Source organism: Oncorhynchus mykiss, chromosome 9 (genome assembly GCF_013265735.2).
Source record: "Oncorhynchus mykiss isolate Arlee chromosome 9, USDA_OmykA_1.1, whole genome shotgun sequence".
In the NCBI taxonomy this organism is placed as follows: domain Eukaryota; kingdom Metazoa; phylum Chordata; class Actinopteri; order Salmoniformes; family Salmonidae; genus Oncorhynchus; species Oncorhynchus mykiss.
In genome coordinates this window covers 46,157,966-46,185,828 of record NC_048573.1, presented here as the reverse complement: position 1 = coordinate 46,185,828, position 27,863 = coordinate 46,157,966, and the positions used below count along the sequence as shown (strand labels likewise).

General features: G+C 42.8%; 1 protein-coding gene across 1 annotated transcript; it reads right to left on the bottom strand.

Moving 5' to 3' along the window:
* Nucleotides 1–225: 225 nt before the first annotated feature.
* On the bottom strand, nucleotides 226–26,880 carry LOC110532211 (beta-citrylglutamate synthase B). The gene is made up of 5 exons (XM_021615907.2): nucleotides 25,933–26,880; nucleotides 16,850–17,080; nucleotides 10,429–10,515; nucleotides 6,031–6,234; nucleotides 226–3,175 (listed from the first exon to the last, which is right to left on the bottom strand). Exons 1-5 carry the CDS (start codon nucleotides 26,093–26,095, stop codon nucleotides 2,664–2,666), a joined length of 1,197 nt encoding a protein of 398 aa, XP_021471582.2. The 5' UTR covers nucleotides 26,096–26,880; the 3' UTR covers nucleotides 226–2,663.
* Nucleotides 26,881–27,863: the final 983 nt, after the last annotated feature.

The window sequence follows — 27,863 nt, the reverse complement described above, 5'->3', positions numbered from 1 at the left end:
TGGCCCTATGTCAAGTACAGGGGAATCACAGAGGGATATTTCATAATGCTGGACAAATCACAGTACTGTAAATGGTGTTAAATCCCAGGGGAGCCGCTCAGATACTTTACAGCTTTTTCCCAAAAAGTCACAAATTCTTTGCTGCGTTCACATTTGGCACGCTTGTGATTACTGCCTCAGACCCCTGTTAGATTCCAGACCGTTAGTAAATCGCCCCCAAAAAAATCAAGCTTCACAGCGGCCTCACTTTATTTGAGACAAGATTAGTGCACACAAACCACTTTTTTCCTTAAAAAATACCATAGATTAGCGGAAAAAACACTGAACATCATAAAACAAGCAAGGGGAAAAAAAGTGCACGTTAACCTTCATGGTACACCACATTTTTTAATAGTTTAACATTTATTTTTTTGTTTGTCATCAATACACATTTTAGGCAGATCTGTAGCTAGGATGGATATGTCACATGCCTTAGGAGTGGGGATGAGATCAAGGCTGCTTCCCTGAGTTATGTTTGAGAATCAACTGTTTGACATAGAAGCCTTCTACATATGGGTTATGGACCTCAACAATAATGGCTAGTCACTAAGTGGCACAAAGTAGGGTGGCTTGTGCTTTGGATGATTGCTGCGAATGCTTTTTGGTTGATGGCGGATGCCCCAGAGTTGATACGTAGTGGATAGGTATTTTTTTAAGGCTGAGTGGTAGAAGATTTACCGCAATTAACCAACAGCTCAAGAGAGAAGCTCTAGGCCACAGGTATCCCTGGAGAAGTGTTCCTTTTGAGGAATGAAACGGTAACATTCTATCAAACACACTGTAAAAAAAGATAGTATTGTTTTGCATTTTATTTGTACAACAAGTTTATGAAGTTTAGCTCACTTGAGAAGAATAAACAGTAATTTGTCATCGGCCAAAACATTAGGCTGATTAACCGCATTTAGCCAAATCCACAGAAATGTTAGCACGCATGTTCTTTGTTAAAACTTTATTTTTGACATTGCATGTTCCGTACAAACCAATCTGTTGTACACAATAGCTTACCAAAATGTTTAAGTTTAGAAAGTTTACAGTTATTTCAGCCCCTAGGATTTTCATTTCAGCCCGATACTAGTAAGCATAAACGCTTCTAAAATTATTATTTACAAACAATTTACTTGACTATATTTACATCCTATGGATGGATCAAAGCTTGCAAAGTCAAGGCTCACTTGAAACCACAAGGATGCTGGCAGATATGTATGACTCAAAGTAGTTTATTCTATGGCAGTGAGAAGTTCTGTTTTGAGGTATATTATTCTTGTAGGTGTAGTGACAGCTTCCGCACTGTAACTCACTGTTCCTAGACGGATCCAACTTTCTTCCCGAGAACTATAAAATGAAGAAAAATAAACCGTGTCTTCGTTTGACTATTGTTCCTGTAAAAAGCTTATTTTTTTATTTATTTTTTAAAGCGAATAAAAACAAGCCCCTAAAAACATGACATTGAAAACAGAGTGACTGCAGGCTCGATTTTGGGTCAATTGTGCTTGACCTATGTTTATGTGTTTCTAGATGCATTCTCTTAACAGGAAATAGTGTAGTGTTGTTACTCTACAAGGTGCCCCTAAGCAATGTCCCTATGTCAGTTTTGTTATTCTAATGAGCTTTAAGATGTTCTGATATCTTCAATTAAGAGTTAGGGGAAGGGAAGTCAGACCATAGATCCAGTGTTTAGGAGCTCCTCGTCAGCGTTAGGGGGGGGGGGGGGGGGGGGGTGAAATTCCATTTTGATTCCAGACAATTCATGAATTGAATGCAAATGAAATGTGATGTCGATTTGTATTTTATGATTTTCAATCATCCCATTTCCAGAATTAACTGAGGTAGAAGATGGAATTGGCCCCAATCTGCACTTAATAGTCCCCGTGACAGTGTAACCTGTCTGTCCTCTGCTACATGGAGCTGGTGGGCAGTCTATCTAGTCCTCTGTGTGTACCCCTCTCCCGGTCATGGAGAAAATCCCATGCAAAACAATTCATTTCACCAACAGTAAATCAAGCCTGGCTACGTCCTCAGTGGTTGATCTACAACGACGACCACGCATCAATCTCATTCTCCAACATACAGTTTTGTAGTGTGTGCTCGCTCAATAAGATGGACAGATTTCCGTTGACTATGTGCTGGTGTATGTAACGCTCTTTAGGGTTCTCCCAAAAAAAAACACTCTTGCTCAACTCACCCTCACAAAGCAATTGAAAACAAAAAGATTCCGTAATTCAGCTAACCTTCTGGATCCCACTTCTGCCACCAACTGCAGTTGTAAACTAACTGGGTTGTTTGCAGTGGGGGAGAAGAGGAGAAGAGTCAGGGGAGCAGCCTTAGATCTCTATGTGTTTATGGGGGGAGTTAGTATGAGAAGGCGCGTGCGTCTACATCTGTTCGTCATGTCAGTTTATGTGGTCATAGCATTTTTCATTACATTTTTGTTTGTTCAGCTCATGCTTTTGCATGTAACATCCTGCCTGTGTAACGTGTATTGGAGTTTGTGTTTGTGCTCTGCAACAGGAATGTCCACCGCCAAATGTTCAGGTGTGTGTTTGTAAGTGTGTGTGTCTGTGTGTGTGTGTGTGTGTGTCTTTGAGTGTGTGTGAGTGTGCGTGCGTGCCTTGGCTGTGTCCAGCTCACTCAGTCAATAATTTTATCTCGTTGGCAAGGAGGGTGTTGAAGTTGTAGGCCGGGTCGGGGAGGTTGGGTAGCACCGGGCTGGGGCCAGCTTGACGGCTCGGGGGCTGAGGGGTGGTATCGGCCAGCTCGGGGTCGCTCTCGCTAGAAGTAGAGCCCACGCTCATGTTGCACACGGCCTCGGGCAGCACGCTGCTGACTGCCGGGCACACCTCGGGCTCGCTGCTCGTCTCGCTGGCGCTGGACACCACCGAGAGCAGCGACATCTTGCGCGTGAGGCGGCTGGGCAGCAGCGAGAGGGCATGGTCGGCCACGATGCCCGCCACGTCCATGCCACACGCCTGGTCGAAGGCGATGAAGCCCACGTTGGCGTTGGCCTCGCACACCACGAACGAGCCGTCGTTGAGCTGCAGCAGGTCGATGCCGCACACGTCCATGCCCAGGATGTTGGACACCTGCACCGCCAGCTGCTTGCCCTGCTCGCTCAGCGGGCACATCATCCCCACGCCGCCTGCGGGAAAGAAGGGGACAACGGAAAGATAGGGACGTCAGTCACCACACTCACACACACGCCAGTCATCACTATCTGTGGACTGTAGATTGTTCACTGTGTGCCATACATGGACATTATTCACATTCTCTGAGGCCTCTATAGCGAGGAATCATAGAAGGACAGAGAAAACAGTGACCAACTCTCAGGACCACTATTTCTTGATGTCTTGTGGAATTATTAGTATTTCTTTTGGCGAAATAGATAGAAATAGGATGGACAAACACATACATCATATACCATATGACCCAGCCAGAGCAACTGAGAATCTATGCTTGCATAAGACAAAACCAAATCTTGTTATAACATCATGTGACACTTGTCATATAACTGTGGAACAATTGATGACCGATGACCCCAAAATGTCACAAGACATGAGTGTGTCGGCTAGTCTAAAACTGCAGATGTTATGACAAGCATAATCATGTCTGTCATCAACCACAAAGTCACGTTCAAGAGAACTAACTACATTGCCCTTCTGTGGTCAAATTCAAGTGCACTGCTCCTCTTACTGTTCCCTATGATATGGTGTGGTTTCCTAACATAGACAAACTATGACTCTGCAAAAATCCATTGGAATCTTCTTGTGAACCACAAAATAAACAAAACTAATGGAAATACAACGTTCAGGGTAAAAAAAAAGAGTTTCTTAGCCAACTAAAGAAATTCTCATTAATTGAAAATAACATAACATAACAAAGCAACATTTGTTTTATGGAACTCCATTAATCGCGGTTATTCAGAGGTAAATTTCTGTGAGAAAGTTTCTAATTTTCTTCTGGGGGGAATGCCGTTAACTGTGATTACCTTTGTGCAAAGGAAGGAAGCGAAATCTCCTCCCTCGCAAACGGAATCTCTTGGCCAAACCCCTCCCGTCGCCCGTGTTTTGTAGACATGCATTCTTACAATACAGACCATTTTGACTTTGTGCCTGTGGAATCTAGCGGAAACCGTTTATCAAACACACATAGGCTTAAAAATCTCTGCACCAGTTTAACTTCATTGGGATAGGGGGCAGCATTTTCTCTTTTGGATGAAAAGCGTGCCCAGAGTAAACGGCCTCCTACTCAGTCCCAGATGCTAATATATGCATATTATATGCGTAGTATTGGATAGAAAACACTCTGAAGTTTCTAAAACTGTTTGAATGATGTCTGTGAGTATAACAGAACTCATATGGCAGGCAAAAACCCGAGAAAAATCAAAACAGGAAGTGGGAAATCTGAGGTTTGTAGTTTTTCAACTCAGCCCCTATTGAAGATACAGTGGGATATGAGTTATTTTACACTTCCTAAGGTTTCCACTAGATGTCAACCGTCTTTAGACCGTTGTTTGATGCTTCTGCTATGAAGGGGGGCTGAATGAGAGGGGAATGAGTCAGAGGTCTGCCAGCAGCCACGAGCTCAGTCACGCGCATTCACATGAGAGGTAGCTCCCGGTCCATTGCTATTCTACAGACAATGGAATTCTCCAGTTGGAACATTATTGAACATTTATGATAAAAACATCCTAAAGATTGATTGTATACATTGTTTGATATGTTTCTACGACGAGTAATATAACTTTGGGGAATTTTCGTCCGACCTTTCCGCTGGAAGTTGCACGCGCGTTTTGATTTGTTTACCAAACGCCCTAACAAAAGGAGGTATATGGACATAAAAGATGAACTTTATCGAACAAATCAAACATTTATTGTGGAACTGGGAGTCCTGGGTGTGCATTCTGATGAAGATCATCAAAGGTAAGTGAATATTTATAATGCTATTTCTGACTAATGTTGACTGTGCAACATGGCGAATATTTATTTTAGCTGGTTTGGGCTCTGAGCTCCGTACTCAAGATTATTGCATGGTATGCTTTTTCCGTAAAGTTTTCTTGAAATATGACACAGCGGTTGCATTAGGAGAAGTGTATCTATAATTCCATGCATAACACTTGTATTTTCATCAACATTTATAATGAGTATTTCTGTAAATCACTGCATGTTTTGGAACTACTGAACATAACACGCCAATGTAAAATTTGATTTTGGGATATAAATATGCACTTTATCAAACAAAACATACATGTGTTGTGTAACATGAAGTCCTATGAGTGTTTTCTGATGAAGATCATCAAAGGTTAGTGATTCATTTTATCTCTATTTGTGCTTTTTGTGACTCCTCTCTTTGGCTGGAAAAATGGCTGGGTTTTTCTGTGACTTGGTGGTGACCTAACATAATCGTTTGTGGAGCTTTCGCTGTAAAGCATTTTTGAAATCAGACACTGTGGCTGGATTAACAAGAATGTTATCTTTAAAATGGTGCCTAATACTTGTATGTTTGAGAAATTAGATTTATGAGATTTCTGTTGATTTGTATTTGGCGCCCTGCAATTTCATTGGCTGTTGGCGAGGGGTCCCGCCAGCGGAATGAGATGTGGAACCCCGTTCCCAGACAGGTTAAGCACCGTCTTCACCCTATCCTGATTCATCCAAATAATCAACACTCCTGCTCGTAATCACATAATTCTACGTGAGCCTTGACAGATTATTGCCGTTTTATCTGTCCACGAGAATCTGTCCACGAGAGATTAGAACTCCATAAAAAAAACAGATTTGACTCTGACCTTGGTTTTCTCTAGCAATAACCAGTCTATAGACACTGTGGTGACAGCATCACATAAACAGCATCACATAAACCTAATTTATATTCTGTCTGTAAAACCCTGATGAAGGCTACATGCTGAAACATGTTGGTTGTAAACAAGAAGCATAAAAAACAAACTTCCATTGTCCAAGAATAATAACCTTCTCTCCTCTGGCCAGCATCACTCACCCAGGGAGCAGTTGCTCTGCATGCGTCCGTCGGTGGAGCAGCGCAGCATGGAGCCAATGACACGGCCGCCCACCAGCACCACCCGGACGTCGCGACCGTGCGACTCTTTCACGTACTCCTGGAAGAGGTAGGGAGCGTCGTGGCGAATCAGGTGGCTCAGGTCAGCCAGGTGGTGCTTGTCCCTGGCCAGGAACACTGCCTTTCCTGTGAGAGAGGGGTGGGGTGTGGGGGGTGGGGGGGTTGTTGAGGAGTGTAGGGTAGGGAGAAATGTAGAACTTCTCATTACATCTCAAGAATGCTTTAAAAGACAATGATTGAGTTAAACAGAAAGTGAGCAAGGGTTTTCAGTCACAAAAGTCATCATCCATTTATCTGACCATTGCCCTCCTGACCATGTAATACTCTGCAAACAGTGCCTTCAGAAAGTACTCACACCCCTTGACCTTTTCCACATTCTGTTGTGTTACAAAGTGGGATTAAAATGGATTTAAGTCTCTTTTTTTTGTGTCAACGATCTACACAAAATACTCCGTAAAAGAAAAATGTTACCTTTATTTAACTAGGCAAGTCAGTTAAGAACAAATTCTTATTTACAATGACGGGATACCCCGGCCAAACCCTAACCCAGACGATCCTGGGCCAATTGTGCGCCGCCCAATGGGACTCCCAATCACGGCTGGTTATGATACAGCCTGGAATCAAACCAGGGTCTGTAGTGACACCTCTAACACTGAGATGCAGTGCCTTAGACCGCTGCGCCACTCGGGAGCCCTAAATAAAACACTAATATATGTTGATTAGATAAATATTGAAACCCTGAGTCAATACATGTTAGAATCAACTTGGGCAGCGATTACAGTTGTGAGTCTTTCGGGATTGTCCCCTGGATTGCACAACATTTGCCCATTATTCTTTAAAGAATTCTTCAAGCTGTCAAATTGGCTCTTGATCATTGCTAGACAGACATTTTCAGGTCTTGCCATAGATTTTCAAGCAGATTTAAGTCAAAACTGTAATTCGGCAACTCAGGAATATTCACTGTACTCTTAGTAACAACTCCAGCGTAAATTTGGTCTTGTGTTTTAGGTCATTGTCCTGCTGAAAGATGAATTCATTTCCAGTCTGTGTATATATCTGGTGGCGGTCTGTGTATATTTGTAAACAGCTGGTGCACAAAATGTCATATTTTACATTAACTCTGTACCGGTATCCCCTGTATATAGCCTCACTGTTACTTTACAGCTGCTCTTTAATTATTTGCTATTTTTATTTCTTATCTATTCTTTACCTAACATTTATTAATCATAAAACTGCATTGTTGGTTAAGGCCTTTTAAGTAAGCATTTCACTGTAAGGTCTACACCTATTCGTCGCATGTGACAAATACAATTTGATATCCCAGTGTCTGGTAGAAAGCAGACTGAACCAGGTTTTAGCTCCCCAGTCCTTAAGAATTACAAGCATACCCATAACATGATGCAACCACCACTATGCTTGAAAATATGGAGAGTGGTACTCAACAATGTGCTGTTATCGATTCGCTCCAAACATAACACTTCGTATTCAGGACATAATGTTAATTGCTTTGCCACATGTTTTGCTATATTACTTTAGTGCATTGTTATACAGGCTTCCTTCTTTTCACTCTGTCAATTAGGGTAGTATTGTTGAGGAACTACAATGTTGTTGATCCATCCTCAGTTCTCTCCAATCCCAGCCATTAAATGATGTGACTGTTTTAAAGCCACCATTGGCCTCATGGTAAAACCCCCGAACGGTTTCCTTACTCTCCGGGTACTGAGTTAGGAAGGATGTCTTTCTTTGTAGTGACTCTGTGTATTGATACACCATTCAAAGTGTAATTAATAACTTCACCATGCTCAAAGGATATTGAATGTCGGCATAATTGTTTTAAGCAGACATCTACCAATAGGTTCCCTTCTTTGAGAGGCATTGGAAAACATCCCTGGTCTTTGTGATTGAATCGGTGTTTGAAATTCACTGCTCGACTAAGGGACCTTACAGATAATTGTATGTGTGGGGTACAGAGATGAGGTAGTCATTAAAAAATTATGTTAAAGACTATTAAACAACGCATTTTCCCCCTCAGGTGACTGAAAAGATTTTGCATGGGTCCCCAGATCCTCAAAAGGTTCTACAGCTGCACCATCGAGAGCATCCAAACAGGTTGCATCACCGCCTGGTATGACAACTGCTCGGCATCTGACCGTAAGGCGCTACAGAGGGTAGTGCATATGGCCCAGTACATCACTGGGGCCAAGCTTCCTGCCACCCAGGACCTATATACTAGGTGGTGTCAGAGGAAGGCCCAAAACATTGTCAAAGACTCCAGTCACCCAAGTCATAGACTGTTCTCTCTGCTCCTGCACGGCAAGCGGTACCGGAGCGCCAAGTCTAGGACCAAAGGCTCCTTAACAGCTTCTACCCCCTCTATAAGACTGCTAAACAATTAATCAAATGGCCACCCAAACTATTTACATTGTTTTTACACGGCTGCTATTCGCTGTTTATTATCTACATGTAAGCATAGTCACTTTTTACAGATTACCTTGACTAACCTGTACCACCGCACATTGACTCGGTACCGGTACCCCCTGTATATAGCCTCGTTATTGTTATGTAATTTTCGTGTGTTACTTGTAGATTTTATATTTTTAAATGTTTACGTTTATTTAGTCAATCTTTTCTTAACTCTAATTCTTGAACTGCGTTGTTGATTAAGGGCTTGTAAGGGAAAGGGGGATACCTAGTCAGTTGTTCATATTTATTATGTGACTTATTATATGACTTGCACATGCACATTTTTACTCCTGAACTTAATTAGGCGTGCCATAACAAAGGGGCTGAATAGTTATTGACTCAAGACATTTCAGATTTTCATTTTTAATTAATTTGTAAAAATGTAGTGAAAACATAATTCCACTTTGACATTGTGAGGAATTGTGTGTAGGCCAATGACACAAAAGCTCAAATTAATCAAATAAAAAATTCAGGCTGTCACACAACAAAATGTGGAAAAAGTCAAGGGGTGTGAATACTTTCTGAAGACACTGTGCGTACTTTCAGTATTTTTCTGAAGCTGACAGTGATATTGTGAACGCTGACACCTCTCACATGAAAGGCCATGTAACAATTTAAATGTAGTCATCTTTCAAGACACTCGGGACACTGACTGAGAAGCCATGGTGGGGAGAGAGCAGAATGCCTCTCGCACTAGCTAGCAAAAATGCCAGGGCCCATTTTAATTAGTGCAGACTCTGTCCTCGTGCTCAGTGGCATGTCCTCTAACCCCAACACAGGTCAGCGTTGACTGAGGGACCAGGGAGGGAGACCCGTGAGAGGAGCATGCGAGTGTGGTGGGGTGTGTGTAGAGATATTTGAATAGGTTGCGTTGCTTACACCACACAGACAGGACAAAATGGTAGCCATGACACCTCATAGCTGAGATCAAACAACAGGACAAGGCCCCATGGAACAGGAGCAAAACAGCTGTCCAATGAGATAGAGGGGGGTGGCACACTCACTAAAACCCAGTGTCAACCAGCCAACCAGACTACACATTCAACACAGAGGACCACTTAGCTTTACATGTGAGAAAAGAAGGAATGGCTCTTCCCATTGGTATTGCTATTGGCTAGGTATTTGGATCTTAAGTCCTGTTAAATGCTCAAGAAATGGCTCATTGGCTGATCTCCACCAATGGTCCTTTTCCTTAACAATGCCTTATCTTGATAGTCTATGCCCTGTCGCTACCCAAAGTCTATTATCCATACAGACAATGGACGACCAACTAGGAGACCAACTAAAGTGTCAATGACTATGAATAGATAGGTTGATGGGCCGGTAGGCCTCTGTGGAATAGCCCGTGGTCAATCTCTTCCCAAAATGGCAGGGTTCTAAAAAAGGTCTCTGGCAATCCATAAAATAAATAAAGTAATAAAATATAAAAAGAAAGGGACCGTGATTATTAATATGGGTTTAAATAAGCTGTCAAAGATTCATACTTGGTGCTTTCCTCAAACAATTAGCAGTCATTTGTCAAATTATATTAGATGGACCAAGGTGCCATTGGCCACAATGCATATTTGACCTTGATTTAACTATGCAAGTCGGTTAAGAACACATTCTTATTTACAATGACGGCCTATCCCGGCCAAACCTAGTCAAATTGTGCGCCGCCCTATGGGACTCCCAATCACAGCTAGATGTGTTAGCCTGGATTTGAACCAGGTAATATAGCGACACCTCTTACACTGAGATGCAGTGCCTTAAATGGTGGAAGAGGAGTAGAGAGAGACGGGTTTGCATAAACCCAGAAGCCTGGGCTGTAAAGAGACAGCAATGAGAGAGGGGAGGGATGGTTGCAGTCAGACTGACCTCTGTGGCCACGAGTGTTCTTCACCACCACGGGGTAGCCCAGCGGTTCCGCCTCGTCGATCATCTTGCGGAAGTTCTCGTGTCCTCCTACGAAACACACAAGACCGACACACATACACGTTACAATTTGTCCAATGATCAAACCCCCTCTATTAACCCTCTGTGTACCTCAGTCATTTGACCGTGCGGAATGGGGTTTGTTGCTATAGGATCCATGTTGTGACTTGTGAAGCAAGAAGTAGAGTAGTTTAGTCTTTATTATCCCAGGGTGGCAATTGATTTTGCAGCATGTAGTAAAAACACATTGAACACATGACAATAATATACACCAAAACAATCAATAGAGCAATATGCACAATTAACAGTATTTCAGACGTATTCGTTTTAAACTTGGGGAGCCTGTATCTGCCCTCTGAGGGAAGAAAGATAAATTAATCAAACAAGGGATGCTGGGAGCCCTTCAGAATGGATTGCGCCTTACGGATGACTCGTGGCTAATAAGAAATGATTGCCATTGGATGAGGATTGCTGTGGGTATGTCATTCTGTATTTATACTTAGCTGTTTTATCGTCTCTGACTTTTCATGTGACTATATCTGATAATACTTCTAATACAATTGACCATTAAGAACACTATTGACATTTAAACGTCATTTGGAGAGAGAGAGCTCTGCTTCAGTTTGCTCTGTCTGGGACTGAACTGTTTGGAATATTGAGCACTGAAATTTGAGCGAGAAGGAAACACAGGATCATTTAGATTTTTTCTGTGCTCTCGGTCTCTGGTCTGGCGTTTTAACAGAGAACCAGATGTGAGCTGCCCTGCACATGCCTTTTTCAAAAAGCACACGTCCACACTGCTGTGAGAATGAGAGAGAGAGACAGAAAAAGAGAGAGAGACACAGAGACAGCAGCACATTCAATTTAAAGCTCAGTTCGACCATGTTACTGGCTGCTGTGGCAGGGTTAGAGCCAGAGGAGGGGAGGGGCAGGAGGGAGGGATCTTTTATTTTCAAAGTCATGAGGGTGGAGGGGCACATTACATAAGCACTCCAGCTTCCCTGCACCGCCTGGTCTGCCTGGCCTCGTTTTTCTGAATGCTATTCGGGAAAGATTATCCCTGCTGCCCTTGCCAAAACACACGGCATTCGATTTTTGCAGTGGCAAAAAATAAATAATCTAAATACACAGTCGCTGTCAGATTTGATCTGGTCTTAAAACAAAACAAAAACACAGCGAGTGTGTGGTTTTGGCTTAGGACGTACAGGCCCTGTTGCCTGCCTGTGTTCTTACACATCCTGCTTTGTCCAACGTAAAGAAGAAAGAAATTCCATGGAAAATGTGACAAATTCCCCAAAATGACACAGATTATTTGTGTCTGAGAAAGGGATGATGATAGAGGAGGGGATTGGATGTGAGATACTCTTTCTGTTTTGAATCTTAAGATTATACTATCGGGTGACTTTTTATGTTAATCCTGGTTGTAGAACCATTTGTCATGACTATGTCTAGACTATGTCTATACTCAGACCAACTCAAGCGCATTTAAAAGCATGCTTGGCGAATCATTCCCTGTGAGGCAGGTAGCCTAGTGGTTAGAGCGTTGGGCCGGTAACCAAAAGGTTGCTGGATCGAATCCCTGAGCTGACAAGGTAAAAATATGTCCTTCTACCCCTGAACAAGGCAGTTAACCCAGTGTTCCCCGGTAGGTCGTCATTGTAAATAAGAAATTGTTTTTAACTGACATGCCTAGTAAAATAAATAACAAATATTTAAGATGGCATATCTCTGATACAAGGATGCACCCAATTCATTATCATTGCCCTCACTTCAAGAACAAAGAGAGCAGCTGTGCTTTGATTTAGTAGTCTTCCGCTTTATGTACAATCTGCGGTAGTGTAAGGACTTTTATTTCGTGATAATGTTGTAGATTTTAAGCAGTATATCCTTAGTTATTAGTCCAATATATATCCATATAAGATCTCAAGTAGTGTGTGTGTGTGTGAGTGTGTGTGTGTGTGTGTGTGTGTGTGTTTTAACCCTTCACTTGTGGTCAGATGTCTGTGCTATAAAGGGCCACTCCGCTGAGGAATTCATCTGGAAGAGCTCTGCCTATTCTGGGCAGTAAGGTTGCTGAGCAGGACACATTCTCCTGGAGGGGATAAGTTGAGTTGTTGACCGGTTTGAACCATTTATTTTTAAGTACCATGTCAGTCAGCTCTCTGTTAACCTCATGTTAATGCCATATTTGAAGTATGAGTAGTTCTGTACCGACCAATAAGAAGTGCATCATGTGACAGTATATAAGCCATGTAAAGAAAAACTCAAGCTTCCATGGTATTGGTTGAAGCGCAACCCTTCCATCGCGATGAATTAAAGGATTTAACCTGGACAAACTGTCCGAGATTCCTTGAGTCGACTCCTTACAAGCTGTCTTAAGTGTGAGTTTGGAACCACCAAGACTCTTCCTAGAGCTGGCCGCCTGGCCAAACTGAGCAATCGGGGGAGAAGGGCCTTGGTCAGGGAGGTGACCAAGAACCTGATGGTCACTCTGACAGAGCTCCAGAGTTCTACTGTGGAGATGGGAAAACCTTCCAGAAGGACAACCATCTCTGTAGCACTCCACCAATCAGGCATGTATAGTAGAGTGGCCAAACGGGAGCCACTCCTCAGATAAAGGTACAACAGCCGTTTGGAGTTTGCCAAAAGGCACCTAAAGGACTCTACAGACCATAAGCAACAACATTCTCTGGTCTGATGAAACCAAGACTGAACTCTTTGGCCTGAATGCCAAGTGTACCTTCTGGAGGAAACCAGGCACCATCCCTACGGTGCAGCATGGTGGTGGCAGCATCATGCTGTGGGGATGATTTTTAGCAGCAGGGACTAGGAGACTAGTCAGGATCGAGGGATGAAAGATGAATGGAGCAAAGTACAGAGAGATCCTTGATGAAAACCTGCTCCAGAGCACTCAGGACCTCAGACTGGGGTGAAGGTGCATCTTCCAACAGGACAACAACCCTAAGCACACAGCCAAGACAACGCAGGAGTGGCTTCGAGACAAGTCTCAATGTCCTTGAGTGGCCCAGCCAAAGCCCGGACCTGAACCCGATTGAACATCTCTGGATAGACCTGAAAACAGCTGTGCAGCGACACTCCCCATATAACCTGACAGAGCTTGAGTGGATCTGCAGAGAAGAATGGGAGAAACTCCCCAAATACAGGTGTACCAATCTTGTAGTGCCATACCCAAGAAGAGTCGAGGCTATAATCGCTGCCAAAAGGTGCTTCAATAAAGTACTGAGTAAAGGGTCAGAAAACTTATGTAAATGTGACATTTCAGTAAAATAAATTATACATTTCCAAACATTAAGAAAAACTGTTTTTGCTTTGTCATTATGGGGTGTTGTGTGTACAGTCGTGGCCAAAAGTTTTAAGAATGACACAAATATTAATTTCAGAGTCTTTAGATATTTTTGTGAGATGTTATGGAATACTGAAGTATAATTACAAGCATTTAACAAGTGTCAAATAATTGTATTGACAATTACATGAAGTTGATGCAAAGATTCAATATTTGCAGTGTCGACCCTTCTTTTTCAAGACCTCTGCAATCCACCCTGGCATGCTGTCAATTAACTTCTGGGCCACATCCTAACTGATGGCAGCCCATTCTTGCATAATCAATGATTGGAGTTTGTCAGAATTTGTTTTTTTTTGTTTGTCCACCCGCCTCTTGAGGATTGACCACAAGTTCTCAATGGGATAAAGGTCTGGGGAGTTTCCTGGCCATGGACCCAAAATATCAATGTTTTGTTCCCCAAGCCACATAGTTATCACCTTTGCCTTATGGCAAGGTGCTCCATCATGCTGGAAAAGGCATTGTTCGTCACCAAACTGTTCCTGGAAGGTTGGGAGAAGTTGCTCTCGGAGGATGTGTTGGTACCATTCTTTATTCATGGCTGTGTTCTTAGGCAAAATTGTGAGTGAGCCCACTCCCTTGGCTGAGAAGCAACCCCACACATGAATGTTCTCAGGATGCTTTACTGTTGGCATGACACAGTACTGATGGTAGCGCTCACCTTGTCTTCTCCGGACAAGCTTTTTTCCGGATGCCCCAAACAATCGGAAAGGGGATTCAGAGAAAATTACTTTACCCCAGTCTTCAGCAGTCCAATCCCTGTACCTTTTGCAGAATATCAGTCTGTCCCCGATGTTTTTCCTGGAAATGGTTTCTTTGCTGCTCTTCTTGACACCAGGCCATCCTCCAAAAGTCTTTGCCTCACTGTACGTGCAGATGCACTCACACCTGCCTGCTGCCATTCCTGAGCAAGCTTTGTAATGGTGGTGCCTGCGTTCCACCGGTCATCTGAAGTCATTCTAATTCTCCGGTTGGAACGTTATTCAAGATATATGTAAACAACATTCTAAAGATTGATTCAGTACATCGTTTGACATGTTTCTACTGACTGTTACGGAACTTTTGGACATTTCGTCATGTTATAGTGGACGCGCTTTGTAACTTTGGAATTGTTTACCAAACGCGCTAACCAAAGTAGTGAATTGGACATAAATAACGGACATTTTCGAACAAATCAAGCATTTATTGTGGACCTGGGATTCCTAGGACTGCATTCTGATGAAGTTCATCAAAAGGTAAGGAAACATTTATCTTGTATTTTCTGGTTTCTGTTGACTCCAACATGGCGGCTAATTTGGCTACTGTTCTGAGCTCCGTCTCAGAGTATTGCATGGGTTGCTTTTTCCGTAAACATTTTTGGAAATCTGACACAGCGGTTGCATTAAGGAGAGGTATATCTATAATTCCATGTGTATAATTTGTAATATCATCTACATTTATGATGAGTATTTCTGTTGAAACGATGTGGCGATGCAAAATCACTTGATGTTTTTGGAACTAGTGAATCTAATACGCCAATGTAAACTCACATTTTATTTAATAAAAATATGAACTTTATCAAACAAAACATGCATGTATTGTGTAACATGAAGTCCTATGAGTGTCATCTGATGAAGATAATTCAAGGTTAGTGATTAATTTTATCTCTATTTCTGCTTTTTGTGAATGCTGTATTTCGCTGGAAAATGGCGGTGCTTATTGTGGTTTGGTGGAGACTTAACATAATCGTTTGTAGTGCTTTTGCTGAAAAGCATATTCGAAATCAAACACTTTGGTGGGATTAACAACATGATGTCAGATGGTCATTTTGTGGCAGGGCTGAAATGCAGTGGAAATGTTTTTTTGGGGATTCAGTTCATTTGCATGGCAAAGAGGGACTTAGCAATTAATTGCAATTTATCTGATCACTCTTCATAACATTCTGGAGTATGTGCAAATTGCCATCATACAAACTGAGGCAGCAGACTTAGTGAAAATTAATATTTGTGTCATTCTCAAAACTTTTGGCCACGACTGTAGATTTTTGAGGGGGAAAAACGATTTAATCCATTGTAGAATAAGACTGTAACCTAACAAAATATGGAAAAAGTAAAGGGGTCTGAATACTTTCCGAATGCACTGTATCTGGTGAGTATGCAGTCCATGGAAAAAGTGGGACATTTTCAGCTTCCAGGAATTATGTACAGATCCTTGCGACATGGGGCAGTGCATTATCATGCTGAAACATGAGGTGATGGAGGTGGAGGAACGGTACGACAATGGGCCTCTGGATCTCATCACGGTATCTGTGTGCATTCAAACTGCCATTGAGTTCGTTGTGCGTAGCTTATGCCTGCCCATACCATAACACCACCGCCACCATGGGGCACTCTGTTCACAATGTTGACATCAGCAAACCACTCGCCCACACGACACCATACACTTAGTCTGCGGTCTGAGGCCGGTTAAATGTACAGCCAAATTCGCCAAAACGATGTTCAAGACGGCTTATGGTAGAGAAATTAACATTCAATTATCTGGCAACAGCTCTGATGGACATTCCTGCAGCCAGCATGCGAATTGCACACTCCCTCAAAACTTGAGACATCTCTGGCATTGTGTTGTGTGACAAAACTGTACATTTTAGAGTGACCTTTTTTTGTCCAGCGCACATGGTGCGCCTGTGTAACGATCATGCTGTTTAATCAGCTTATTGATATGCCACACCTGTCAGGTGGATGGATTATCTTGGCAAAGGAGAAACATTTTTGAGAAATAAGCTTTTTGTGCTTATGGAACATTTCTGGGATCTCCAATTTCAGCTCTTGAAACATGTGACCAACACTTTACATGTTGCGTTTATATATTTTTGTTCAGTGTAGTTATCCAATTTCAGTTACAGAAATACATTTCAGAAAATCATTATAATCAAGGATGTCATCTACACAACATGAAAAGTCAAGAGATTATGGGTTTTCTAAGCTCAGGAATCAGAAACAATATGGACCAAGCTTTGGAGCTCACCGTAAGAGAAGGTGTCTGGGAGGGGGACCCCGTGGCCGGCCAGCTCCTGGAAGGTCCAGAACTTGTTGACGCAGTTGAGGATAGCCTGGGGCCGGTTGACCAGCCTGCAGCCCATCTTCTCCAGGTGGCGCAGAACCGTGATGTCGCTGTCCGACTGCACCCAGGGGGTGGGCACCCGCACCACCGCCACCTGAGGGTAGGACGTCACCACCTCCTGCTCCACCCGCAGACCTGGGGATGAAAGGAGGGGAGGAGAGAGAAAAGAGAGGCCTCTATCTTAAAATATTCCCAATGTCACGTCACATAGCTTCATATAGACAGCTTTGGCAATTATTGATTGATCACATAGACAGGTTTCGCAATCTTCTACCGATATGGAAATGCAGGCTACACTTTCACTCAAGAACGCCAACATGACATTTTTTCTGAGCAACTCAGGTAGCGACAGTGGCTTGGCTTTGTCTGTCTCACACAACAGAAGCCCAGACAACCTAGGAGTAGCTAGTGCCCATTTGGAACATTCAGGCCACGCCCATACATCTGTTCCCACTGCACCAAAAACGTAGGGCCTAGTCTAGCTGCGATCGGATACTACTGTGTTTGTACGCAGCTCGTCATTATGGAGCTGCTCTGGATGTGCGAGTTCTGAGCTGGCTGTGAGTAGCAGAGGCATGGGTCCAGGTAGGGTACTGTAACCTAGTGGTGTAAGTGCTTCATTTGGACTGGGTCCTGCCTGCCTGCATCGCTCACTCACATCACACCCTGCCCACATCCTCATGCTCCCCCGTGGCACTGCCAACTTCTCTGGCCTCAGGGCCAAGATTCGTCGCCCCTGGAGGAGCACCGATCCCCAGCAGTGTACTTAATACAGCTTACAGTTCATTGCATGCTCCCAATATAAGAAGGTATCAGCACAAATAGGGGAGATTTAACCTAAATACACATAAGTGATTTCGACGATCATGCACACAAGATGTAACACCAGCACCTATTCTCTGAATGATCTTGCACCACATGTTTGAGAAGGTATACAAGAGATAGCTATGTATAGCCCATCTATAGATTGTGTACAAACATATGTGTATTTATATTGACATAGTTTGCGTGTTTGAACGTTTTGTTGTGCATGAGGTTACTCACTGTGCGATTTGAACTGGCAACTAACAGTCCATTTTGGCCTACTACCAGCCATTTTAATTCGGGAAGAAAGAACAATAAGGAGAGGCAGATGGGGTGATGATGGTACGAGAGGTGGAGCGGGGGAAGGAGGGAGGGAGGAGAGAGGCTTGTCACTGACGCAGCACTCTTCAATCCACCGTGACCTGCTTTTCAGCCATCTTAAGATCTCCACTCACCAAAGCGACAGCGTCAACGCTGGATCGACAGAGGTCGCAGTGACTGAGGCACACAAACAAAGGATAGGTGACGGGTTTATCAATTACTGGCTCCTGATGCTAAAAGGAGCTCACAGAAAAAGGGAAGGACATAGGTCATTTTTGGTTCAAACGATGGTCAGAGAAATTAAAAATGGAAAAGGCTGGAGATGTATGCATAAAGAACTGCAGGGGCGGTGGGGAAAAAGTGTGTGGCGGGGGATGACTCTGAGAAGTGGAAAGCGTTTGTTTAGGAATAGCACAGTCTGTCAGCCCTCCCCTCACTCTCAGTATTCAAATTGGGGGATGATTCATACACACCCTTTTCTCCCAAATCACACTTTTGATTGTGCAGTCGTTGAGCGAGCCATGCTACAATTAAGTATTAGAGGACACACTGGCCAAGACAATGTCCATATCACTTGTCTCGGTTTCCAAGGGAACTACACAGAGCACATTGAAAACCTCAATGAATCCGTTCATTCATTTGGGGCGAGTGGGTACACCTATAGTACCATTTGAACATTCAGAAAACGTTCATATAACCTTCCTCTTCCTCTTGTCAGAACAACAAATCTTATAAGGAAATCAGTCAATGTAAATGGATTTCTCTAAAACGATGTTGGAGGCAGTTTATGGTAGAGAAATTAACATTAAATTCTCAGGCAACAGCTCTGGTGGACATTCCTGCAGTCAGCATGCCAATTGGATGCTCCCTCAAAACTTGAGACATCTGTGGCATTGTGTTGTGTGACAAAACTGCACATTTTAGTGGCCTTTTATTGTGCCCAGCACAAGGTTCACCAGCTTCTTGATATGCCACACCCGTCAGGTGGATGGATAATCTTGGCAAAGGAGAAATGCTCACCAAAAGGGAGGTAAACAAATGTGTGCACAAAATTTTAGAGAAATAAGCTTTTTGTGCATATGGAAAATGTCTGATATTTTACTTCAGCTCAAGAAACATGGGACCAACACTTTACATGTTGTGTTTATAATTTTGTTCGGTATACATATATATCTCCCCTGCTGTTCCGGAGGACTGAGTGATCTCGCACTCTCTGAATAGTAGGCCTAAGTCTTTTAAACGGGTTAACACACGCTTGGCCCCCGGCCTTACGGTGTTCTAGGGCGCGTCATCACGAAATGTGCAGACCAGCTGGCAGGCGTATTCACAGGCATTTTCAACCGCTCCTTGTCCATTCTGTAATCCCCACATGTTTCAACCGGACTACCACCGATCCGGTACTCAATAACGAAGGAAAACTGCCACAATGACTACCGCCCCCCTGTAGCGCTCACATCTTTAATGATGAAGTGCTTTTGAAAGGCTGGTCACAGCACACATAAACTCCATCATCCAAGACACCTTGGACCCACTCCAATTTGAAAATTAGTTGTTGTGAGACTGCTTTCTATGGCAGCTCTTTTTCCAATGGTCAACTTAATACACAGATCGGTCTTGGGTACAATATACAACCTACTATCTACTGTACTACCAGGGTGACCCCTCTTACAGGTATGCTTTCACTTTTAAAAATTAGAAGTGTGTGGGCACGGGACGAATACTGTAAATAAAATATTTGAAGAAGAAAAAAATACATACAGTACCAGTCAAAAGTTTGGACACACCTACTTATCTTAAGGTTTTTCTTTATTTTGACAAATGTTCTACATTGTAGACTAATAGTGAAGACACCAAACTATGAAATAACACATATAGAATCATGTAGTGACCAACAAAGTGTTAAACAAATCAAAATATATACACACAAGTAGCCACCCTTTGCCTTGATGACAGTTTTGCACAAGTAACAGGTGTAATGTCTTAAACAGTTAATTTATTGAATTTCTTTCCATCTTAATGCGTTTGAGCCAATCAGTTGTGTTGTGACAAGGTAGGGGTGGTATACAGAAGACAGCCCTATTTGGTAAAATACCAAGTCCATATTAGGGCAAGAACAGCTCAAATAAACAAAGAGAAACAGACAGTCCATCATTACTTTAAAACACGAAGGTCAAAATTTAAAGAACTTTGAAAGTTTCTTCAAGCGCATCCGCTAAAACCATCAAGTGCTGTGATGAAACTAGCTCTCATGGGGACCGACCCAGGAATGGAAGAGCCAGAGTTACCTCTGCTGCAGAGTTACCTCTGCTTACTCTACTTCATTGGAGTAAGTTCACGCCAGCACAGGACATACTGCCAAATTCTCTAAAACAACGTTGGAGGTGGCTTTTGGTAGAGAAATAAACATTGAATTATCTGGAAACAGCTCTGGTGGACATTCCTGCAGTCAGCACGCCAAATTGTCAACCTCTCCCTGTCTAAGTGTAACACCAACATGTTTCAAGCAGACCACCATAGTCCCTGTGCCCAAGAACACTAAGGTAACCTGCCTAAATGACTACTGACCCGTAGCACTCTTGGTAGAGAGTAGCCATGAAGTGCTTTGAAAGGCTGGTCATGGCTCACATCAACACCATTATCTCAGAAACCCTAGACCCACTCCAATTTGCATACCGCCCCAACAGATCCAAAAATGATGCAATCTCTATTGTACTCCACACTGCCCTTTCCCACCTGGACAAAAGGAACACCTATGTGAGAATGCTATTCATTGACTACAGCTCAGCATTCAACACCATAGTACTCTCAAAGCTCATCACTAAGCTAAGGACCCTGGGACTAAACACCTCCCTCTGCAACTGGATCCTGGACTTCCTGACGGGCCGCCCCCAGGTGCTAAAGGTAGGTAACAACACATCCGCCACGCTGATCCTCAACACGGGGGCCCCTCAGGTGTGCGTGCTCAGTCCCCTCCTGTACTCCTTATTCACTCATGACTGCTCGGCCAGGCATGACTCCAATGCCATCATTAAGTTTGACGATGACACAACTGTTGTAGGCCTGATCACTGACAAGACAGCCTATAGGGAGGAGGTCAGAGACCTTGCCGTGTGGTGCCAGGACAACGACCTCTCCCTCAACGAGATCAAGACAAAGGAGATGATTATGGACTACAGGAAGACTGAAAAGATTTGGCATGGGTCCTCAAACCCCCCCCCTCCTTTACACTGCTGCTACTCTCTGTTATTTTCTCCGTTATAGTCACTTTAATTATTCATATTACCTCAACCTTCTCGACTAACCGGTGCCCCCACACATTGACTCTGTACCTGTACCCCCTGTATATAGCCTAGCTATTGTTATTTTACTGCTGCTCTTTAATTATTTGTTACTTTTATTTCTTATCATAACATGTTTTATTATTTAAAAAAATAAAACTGCATTGTTGGTTAGGGCTTGTAAGTAAGCGTTTCACTGTAAAGTCTACACCTGTTGTATTCGGCGCATGTGACAAATACAATTTGATTTTGATTAGAAATGCACACTCCCTCAAAAGTTGATACATCTGTGGCGAGGTGCACCTGTGTAATGATCATGTTGTTTAATCAGCTTCTTGATATGCCACACCTGTCAGGTGGATGGATTACTCTGGCAAAGGAGAAATGCTCACTAACAGGGATGTAAACAAATTTGTGAAGAACATTTGAGAGAAATAACCTTTCTGTGTATTCAACATTTCGGGGATATTTTATTTGAGCTCATGAAACATGGGACCAACACTTTACATGTTGCCTTTAGTATATACTATTGGCACACTCCACTTACCAAGACCATTGCCAAGTAAAGCAAGCTGTCACCTGTTTTAATAGTAAGCCTTGTGGTGGTACCACCCAGCAGATCTGGAACAGGCTATGACAATCATACCGAACCGCTCCCTTGAGATGACAGACTAGAGGAACTTTCTCAAGGTGCCTCTACATCACTTTTTAAAATGTAGAGTCAAACCGCTAGGGGCAAAACGAGCTAGATTTACAACTTAAAGCCCAAAATATATCACTTCTGCAACTAACTGTCAAAATGAAAACCAGAATTGACGCGATTCACTATAACTAAGACGAAAACATCTTTACTGTATATCCCTAAAAAAAAATCCATGATAGTTACTCTTTAATAAGGGCCACAGGCCCAGTGGAAGCTAAATAGCTCCATAACATCGATGATGCACCACAATATTTTACCGTAGGTATGAGGTACTTTTCTGCATATGCTTCAAACCCACCACTGGTGTGCATGGCCAAAGTTCTCTATTTTCATGTCATCTGACCATAGCTCCGCCCGGAGGCATTGGCACTTGGACCGGAACCGGTGCTATAGTCAACATCGTTGATGTTATGGCCTAGTTTGCTTCCACTGGTCCTGGGGCCCTTGTTAAGGTCAGTGGCATCTAAGCCAGGACATTTAGCCAAAAAAACGGTAGCCTCTGCCAGGAGTCTGCCACTTGGCCGCAAGTGTATCTTCCAGCAAGACAATAACCCTAATCACTAATCAAAATCAACAATGAAATGGTTAATTGACCACAAAATCAACATTTTGCTATGGCCTTTTCAGTCTCAAGACATGAACCCCATTGAAAACCTATGAAGAATTGAAGAGGGCAGGTGAAGGATATCAAGGATCTGGAAGGATTCTGTATGGAGGAATGGTCTAAGATCCCTACCAATGTGTTCTCCAATATCATAAAATATTTTTGAAAAAGGCTCAGTGTCATTATGAAAACATGGGGTAATTTTGCCCCCCCCCCATCTTTGAGATTTTTTTGTATTACTTGTCAAACAAAATATCTTTCTCTGACCAATTCTATTAATACAAAATACAATTTCCCCTTCTTTTTTTAACAAACAACATAGCTCAGTATTTATCAAGGATGCCAGTAATTATAGACCCCACTGTATATACCTAACTGAATCACTCCATTATCCCTGCACATTGTAATAATAGTACTGGCTCTGACCTGTATATAACTTACATTCTTGTGTTTATTTTTTACTTATCTTGTATTTATTTTTTCTTAACTATATTATTACTTTTATTCTGCATTGTTGGAAAGAGCTCGCAAGTAAGCATTTCACTGTACTGATTTACACCTGCTGTATCCTGTGCACATGACAATAAAACTTGAAACCGATGGATCAGCATGGTTCGTCAATGGGGAGTCTTTCCTCAGTGTTCCAGTGCTAAGATTATGATTAAGGAAAGATAGGGAACTGTGCTCTTGGTCTATTACTGATGCGTCTCACATCATATTACTGACGGTGGTGGAAAATCACAATGTGTTCAATTGGCCCTGGCTCAAGAGATCCTGTGTCCTGTTGCCTTCAATAATATTATGGACGTGTTATATTTGTTATCTAGCGGTGAAAAGTGTGTGTGTCGCCTCTACGTGGAAGGCCAAAGAATCCGGTGTCGATTCGTAACCTGTGTAACCTCTTGCACAACTCTATATCACTGAATCATGGGATGTGAGATTCCTTTGGCTGATCACTGGGTTTGGCCTCTTACGTGAAGGTCCATCTTTGGTATTGCAGACAAGCTAGTGAGCACATAGCCTGTTCAGAGGACATGGAGGATCCATTAAACACTTTTACGTGGAACAGGCTATGACAATGGACTTTGCTACTAAAGTTATTTACACAATACAGGGCGGATACATACTGAACCATTTCAAGCCTGCTGTCATTTCATACTGTTTATTAGATAGCACTGCAGGTATAGGCCTAATGCATTATGATGTGGTTACAATGCATTGTAAGGCCTGTCATGTCATGAGAATGTATGACTGACTCCCTGTGAGAAAAAAGAAGGCAGGCCACACAAAACACAGCTGTGATCCAGTTATGGATTTGGCCAATAGTCCTACCCTCTCTTCCTCATGGGTGTGTCACAGATTATTCAGCATTGAAGACTAGGCTATCTACCAATTAGGCCATTGTTAAAGTGGGTGTCTGACAGGCTTTGACTTTACCACCATTTTGTAAGGCAAGTCATTTCGTAAGCTACGTTTTTTCCCAACTGCTGTAGAGAAACAGATTCAACATGTAGCCTATGTGAAGGATGAGGAGAATGTACACTGGTTTCTAGATCGTACGTGCTCCATCCCACGTGAGGAAGCGGCTTCTGGATTCGGAAGCCGTTCCCAATCTCACTGCCACATGTCAAAGAGACAGCTCCATCCCCACCTCCTGGTCTGAGTCAGCTTGCCCCCTCCCTTCAGTCAATGCCATCATGTAAGATGTGCTATAAGACAGCCTGCCACCTCATTGAGCTAAATGCGCCCCCCCCTTACCCAAGCTCACGTCTGACCACCAAATTCCACACAACAAGGGTCCTCACGTTCTTCAAATCAAGCAACCAAGGATATTAATATGTGATAAACGTATAGTAGCTATTGTTGGACTTGTCCCACCAGCCATCGGTGCTAAAGTCTGTGTTCTGAAGCCTGTATCTGTTGTACCTGCATGCAAGTGCCTCGTGAGAATTCCAATATCTCCTATGTATTTGCAATTGTTGTACTCGTGTTGACTCAAGTTTAAAAAAATAGAAGACAGCTAAAAGTGAATCAATATAGCTAGCTAGCTAAACCCACTACACACTTCACTTAGCTAATTACAAGTCAAATCAATGAAAATTGCACGACATCTTCTTCTACTGCTTAACGTTATTAGATACTTCTATTGAATTAATGTTAGCTAGCATAGCTGTGCTGGCCCATGAAGAATACCCCATAACCTACTAACGTTAGCTACTAGCTAGCCACTCTCTTTGTATTACGATGCGGGTGTTGCGCAATAACATCTGCTAAATATGTGTATGTGACCAATAAAATGTGACTTGTTCACAAAAGCTATCCAGCATAACGTTAGCTAGGTAGTTTTATACGTTTTCATAATGTAGACAATATTTTCCACCTACGCATATAATAAAGTAGCTATTCGATTTAGCAAATTTGTTGGCTTGGCATCATGGAGTATCTCTGTCTGACTATTCGAGGGTGTCTGGAAACTGGGTTGGTGATATACCTAAGTCAAATTAGTTTTATATTGGATATTCGGTTTTATTCGGTTCACTCGTCCAATAGCTATTGAATCAAGCATGCCATGAATATGAAAAAGGTCATGGGAGGATGGAGAACCATCAAAAACTTTTATTTTGTATAAAACATGGGTAAGGTTTCAGATGTAAATCTTAATTAAGTAGCTCTTAAACCACAATCCACACATTATTAAACATTGCAATCTTTCAATAGCTCTTAAACTAAGTGTACCATCACTATGACAACCATATATTCTGAATCAGGCTATTCCCCAAAAATAAAATGTGTGGATTGTTCTCCATCCTCCCCAGATACAGAATATATAATTTTCAGTCACAGTATGCTTTGTTTAAGAGCTATTGAAGATTTAAATCTGAAACGTACTTTTTATTATTATTCAAAAAATGTCATATTGTTTTCCATCCTTCCCTGGTTCATAATATACAATTCTAATAGTCATTGCATGCTTGGTTCAATAACTATTGACGAAAGAAAACCACAAATCCAATGTAAACTAATTTTTACCTAGGTTTAGGCGGTCACGTCACAGAGTTAGCTAGCTAGCCAGCAGCTCGCGCTAGCAAGTTGTGTGTGTGTTTCGGTGCGGAACAATACCTGCTACTGCTAGGCTCGCTAGTGGCTATATAATACTACAACTGAAATACACCCCACCATAGACAACAAGAATACACGATTAAACCCAAATTCAAAACAGTTGAAAAATGGCATGACTATTATTACGGTGTGCCACTTCAAATCTAGTGATACTTGCCTAATTGTCCCTCACTGATGGTGAGCACGATTTGGTCCATGAGAAGTGAGCGGAATTCAACATCCTCCTCGGCGCATCGCTGTTTCAGAGCCCGAAGGATCTGGACTTGCGGATACTCCTGGTGGATACGCCGGTCGGTCACAAACCAAACCCGAGAACACATATTTGTATCAAACTGTGTCGTGCCGATTGAAAATAGTACAGAATACACACAGCTGTGGCCGAGAGGGTGGCGGGCGGGCGAACGAGAGCGCGGGATCCTAGTCAGAGATTGACGCGAATAATACAAAGATGCTCATACAATAGAGTGCAGCTACACGAACAAGCAATGTGGCTAAAAAAAAATCTAACACCACGATTACAGCTGTTCTTTTAGTGGTCGATTAATTACTCGATTTCCACTTGCTTCCCTTCATTTGCAGGCCGTTATTCCTGGTCCCTTTCGATCCAAGAACCCGTTGAATCACAATGAGCACCACAGTTTCTTCCCTTCTAAAAACAATACTGGTAGCAGTACTAGCTATGGCTCCTTGCACTTGCAGCCCTTAGGGCAAACAAAGCTTGTGCCGTTTTGCTTCGAATCCACCGCTCATGGAACTCAACAGCTACTACCCAGTGAACACGGCAGCCGCTTGGCTGAATAACACAATTGTGGTAGCTCTATGATTATCGAAGAAACCGATGCAGCTCGTATCCCCACGCTTGTCTGGTCTGATTAATTGGTGGAATGGCCCTGTACCGCTATCCACGAGGATCGGTGCTGAAAAGGTGCACGCTTGTTTTCAGTCCTGCGTTGTCCTTCAAGCACGCGCCTCGTTTACAACTAAATTTTCCTCGTTCCCGGACAATATATGGCCAATGATAATCGAGTTTATGCCATAATATCGACCAATCGCAGTTTATAAACCAACGGTCGCTGAAGTACGTGCTTTCGTTTTAGCTCTATGGGCGGAGTTTGCGTATTTTATACAATTCCATTGGTTCTAAAGTGAAATCCGAAGCACCGGACGAGAACGAGTGCAATCGGTTTTATTGTCCAATCAGGATGCTGACGCTGTGGAGGCTCGCAAGGCATGTGAACCAATGACAATGCGTGAATTAACACAGGGGTGTAGCTAACGTGGGCGCGCTAATGCTGTGATTTAGTGCGTGTCATACAAGCTACAGCACAGAGGGGGGGACTCAGTATCACGAGTTTGCGCATCACCCGAACCGGTTCAGACCGGGTGCTGGGAGGTTTGGTGAATACTAACGCCTCTGTCTCCATGTTGTGATGCTGAAATGTAAGGAATTATAACATAGCTTCAACAATCGGATGGTCAGACTGGTTTTCTTAGCTAGCTGTAGCCTAATCGAAACGTTGATCGACAGCAAATCTCTGCTGGACAGACTAGCATTTGACCAATTATGCGATACTTTAGTTCTGGTCGACAGTTTATAAACAAAAATAGAAAGAAGCCAGATGTCTCACAGGATGTATACATCTGAAGCATCCGTTTAGAGCTTCCACTCACCACCAAATATGGTGATGAAAGGAAGTCCAGTGGCGGGAAACTAATTTTCTCATCGATTAAACATTCGATCTCAATACAATTTTCGGTTCCAAAAACGATATTCTGTTACGAACAGATTGTACTACGTTTTGTAGACTCGACCATTTGCCAAAGTTTCAAGATATTTCGTTGTTCAGAAGGCTTTCAAGGGCGAATCGAGAGAATCGGTTCCCTAACAAAAATATGCAATTACATGCTAAATTACGCCAATGGGATCTCTCTAGCTCGTGCTTAACTCTGTCCACCTCCTTGCTTGTTCTCCCCACTATGCTTGCTTGCCTTCGTTTGCTCTCATTGGAAGCGACCCTGATTAAGTATATTGGGTTAGTTACAGGTAATCTTTGCTGTAACGGTCCGAAGCCTATTTATCCTCGCAAA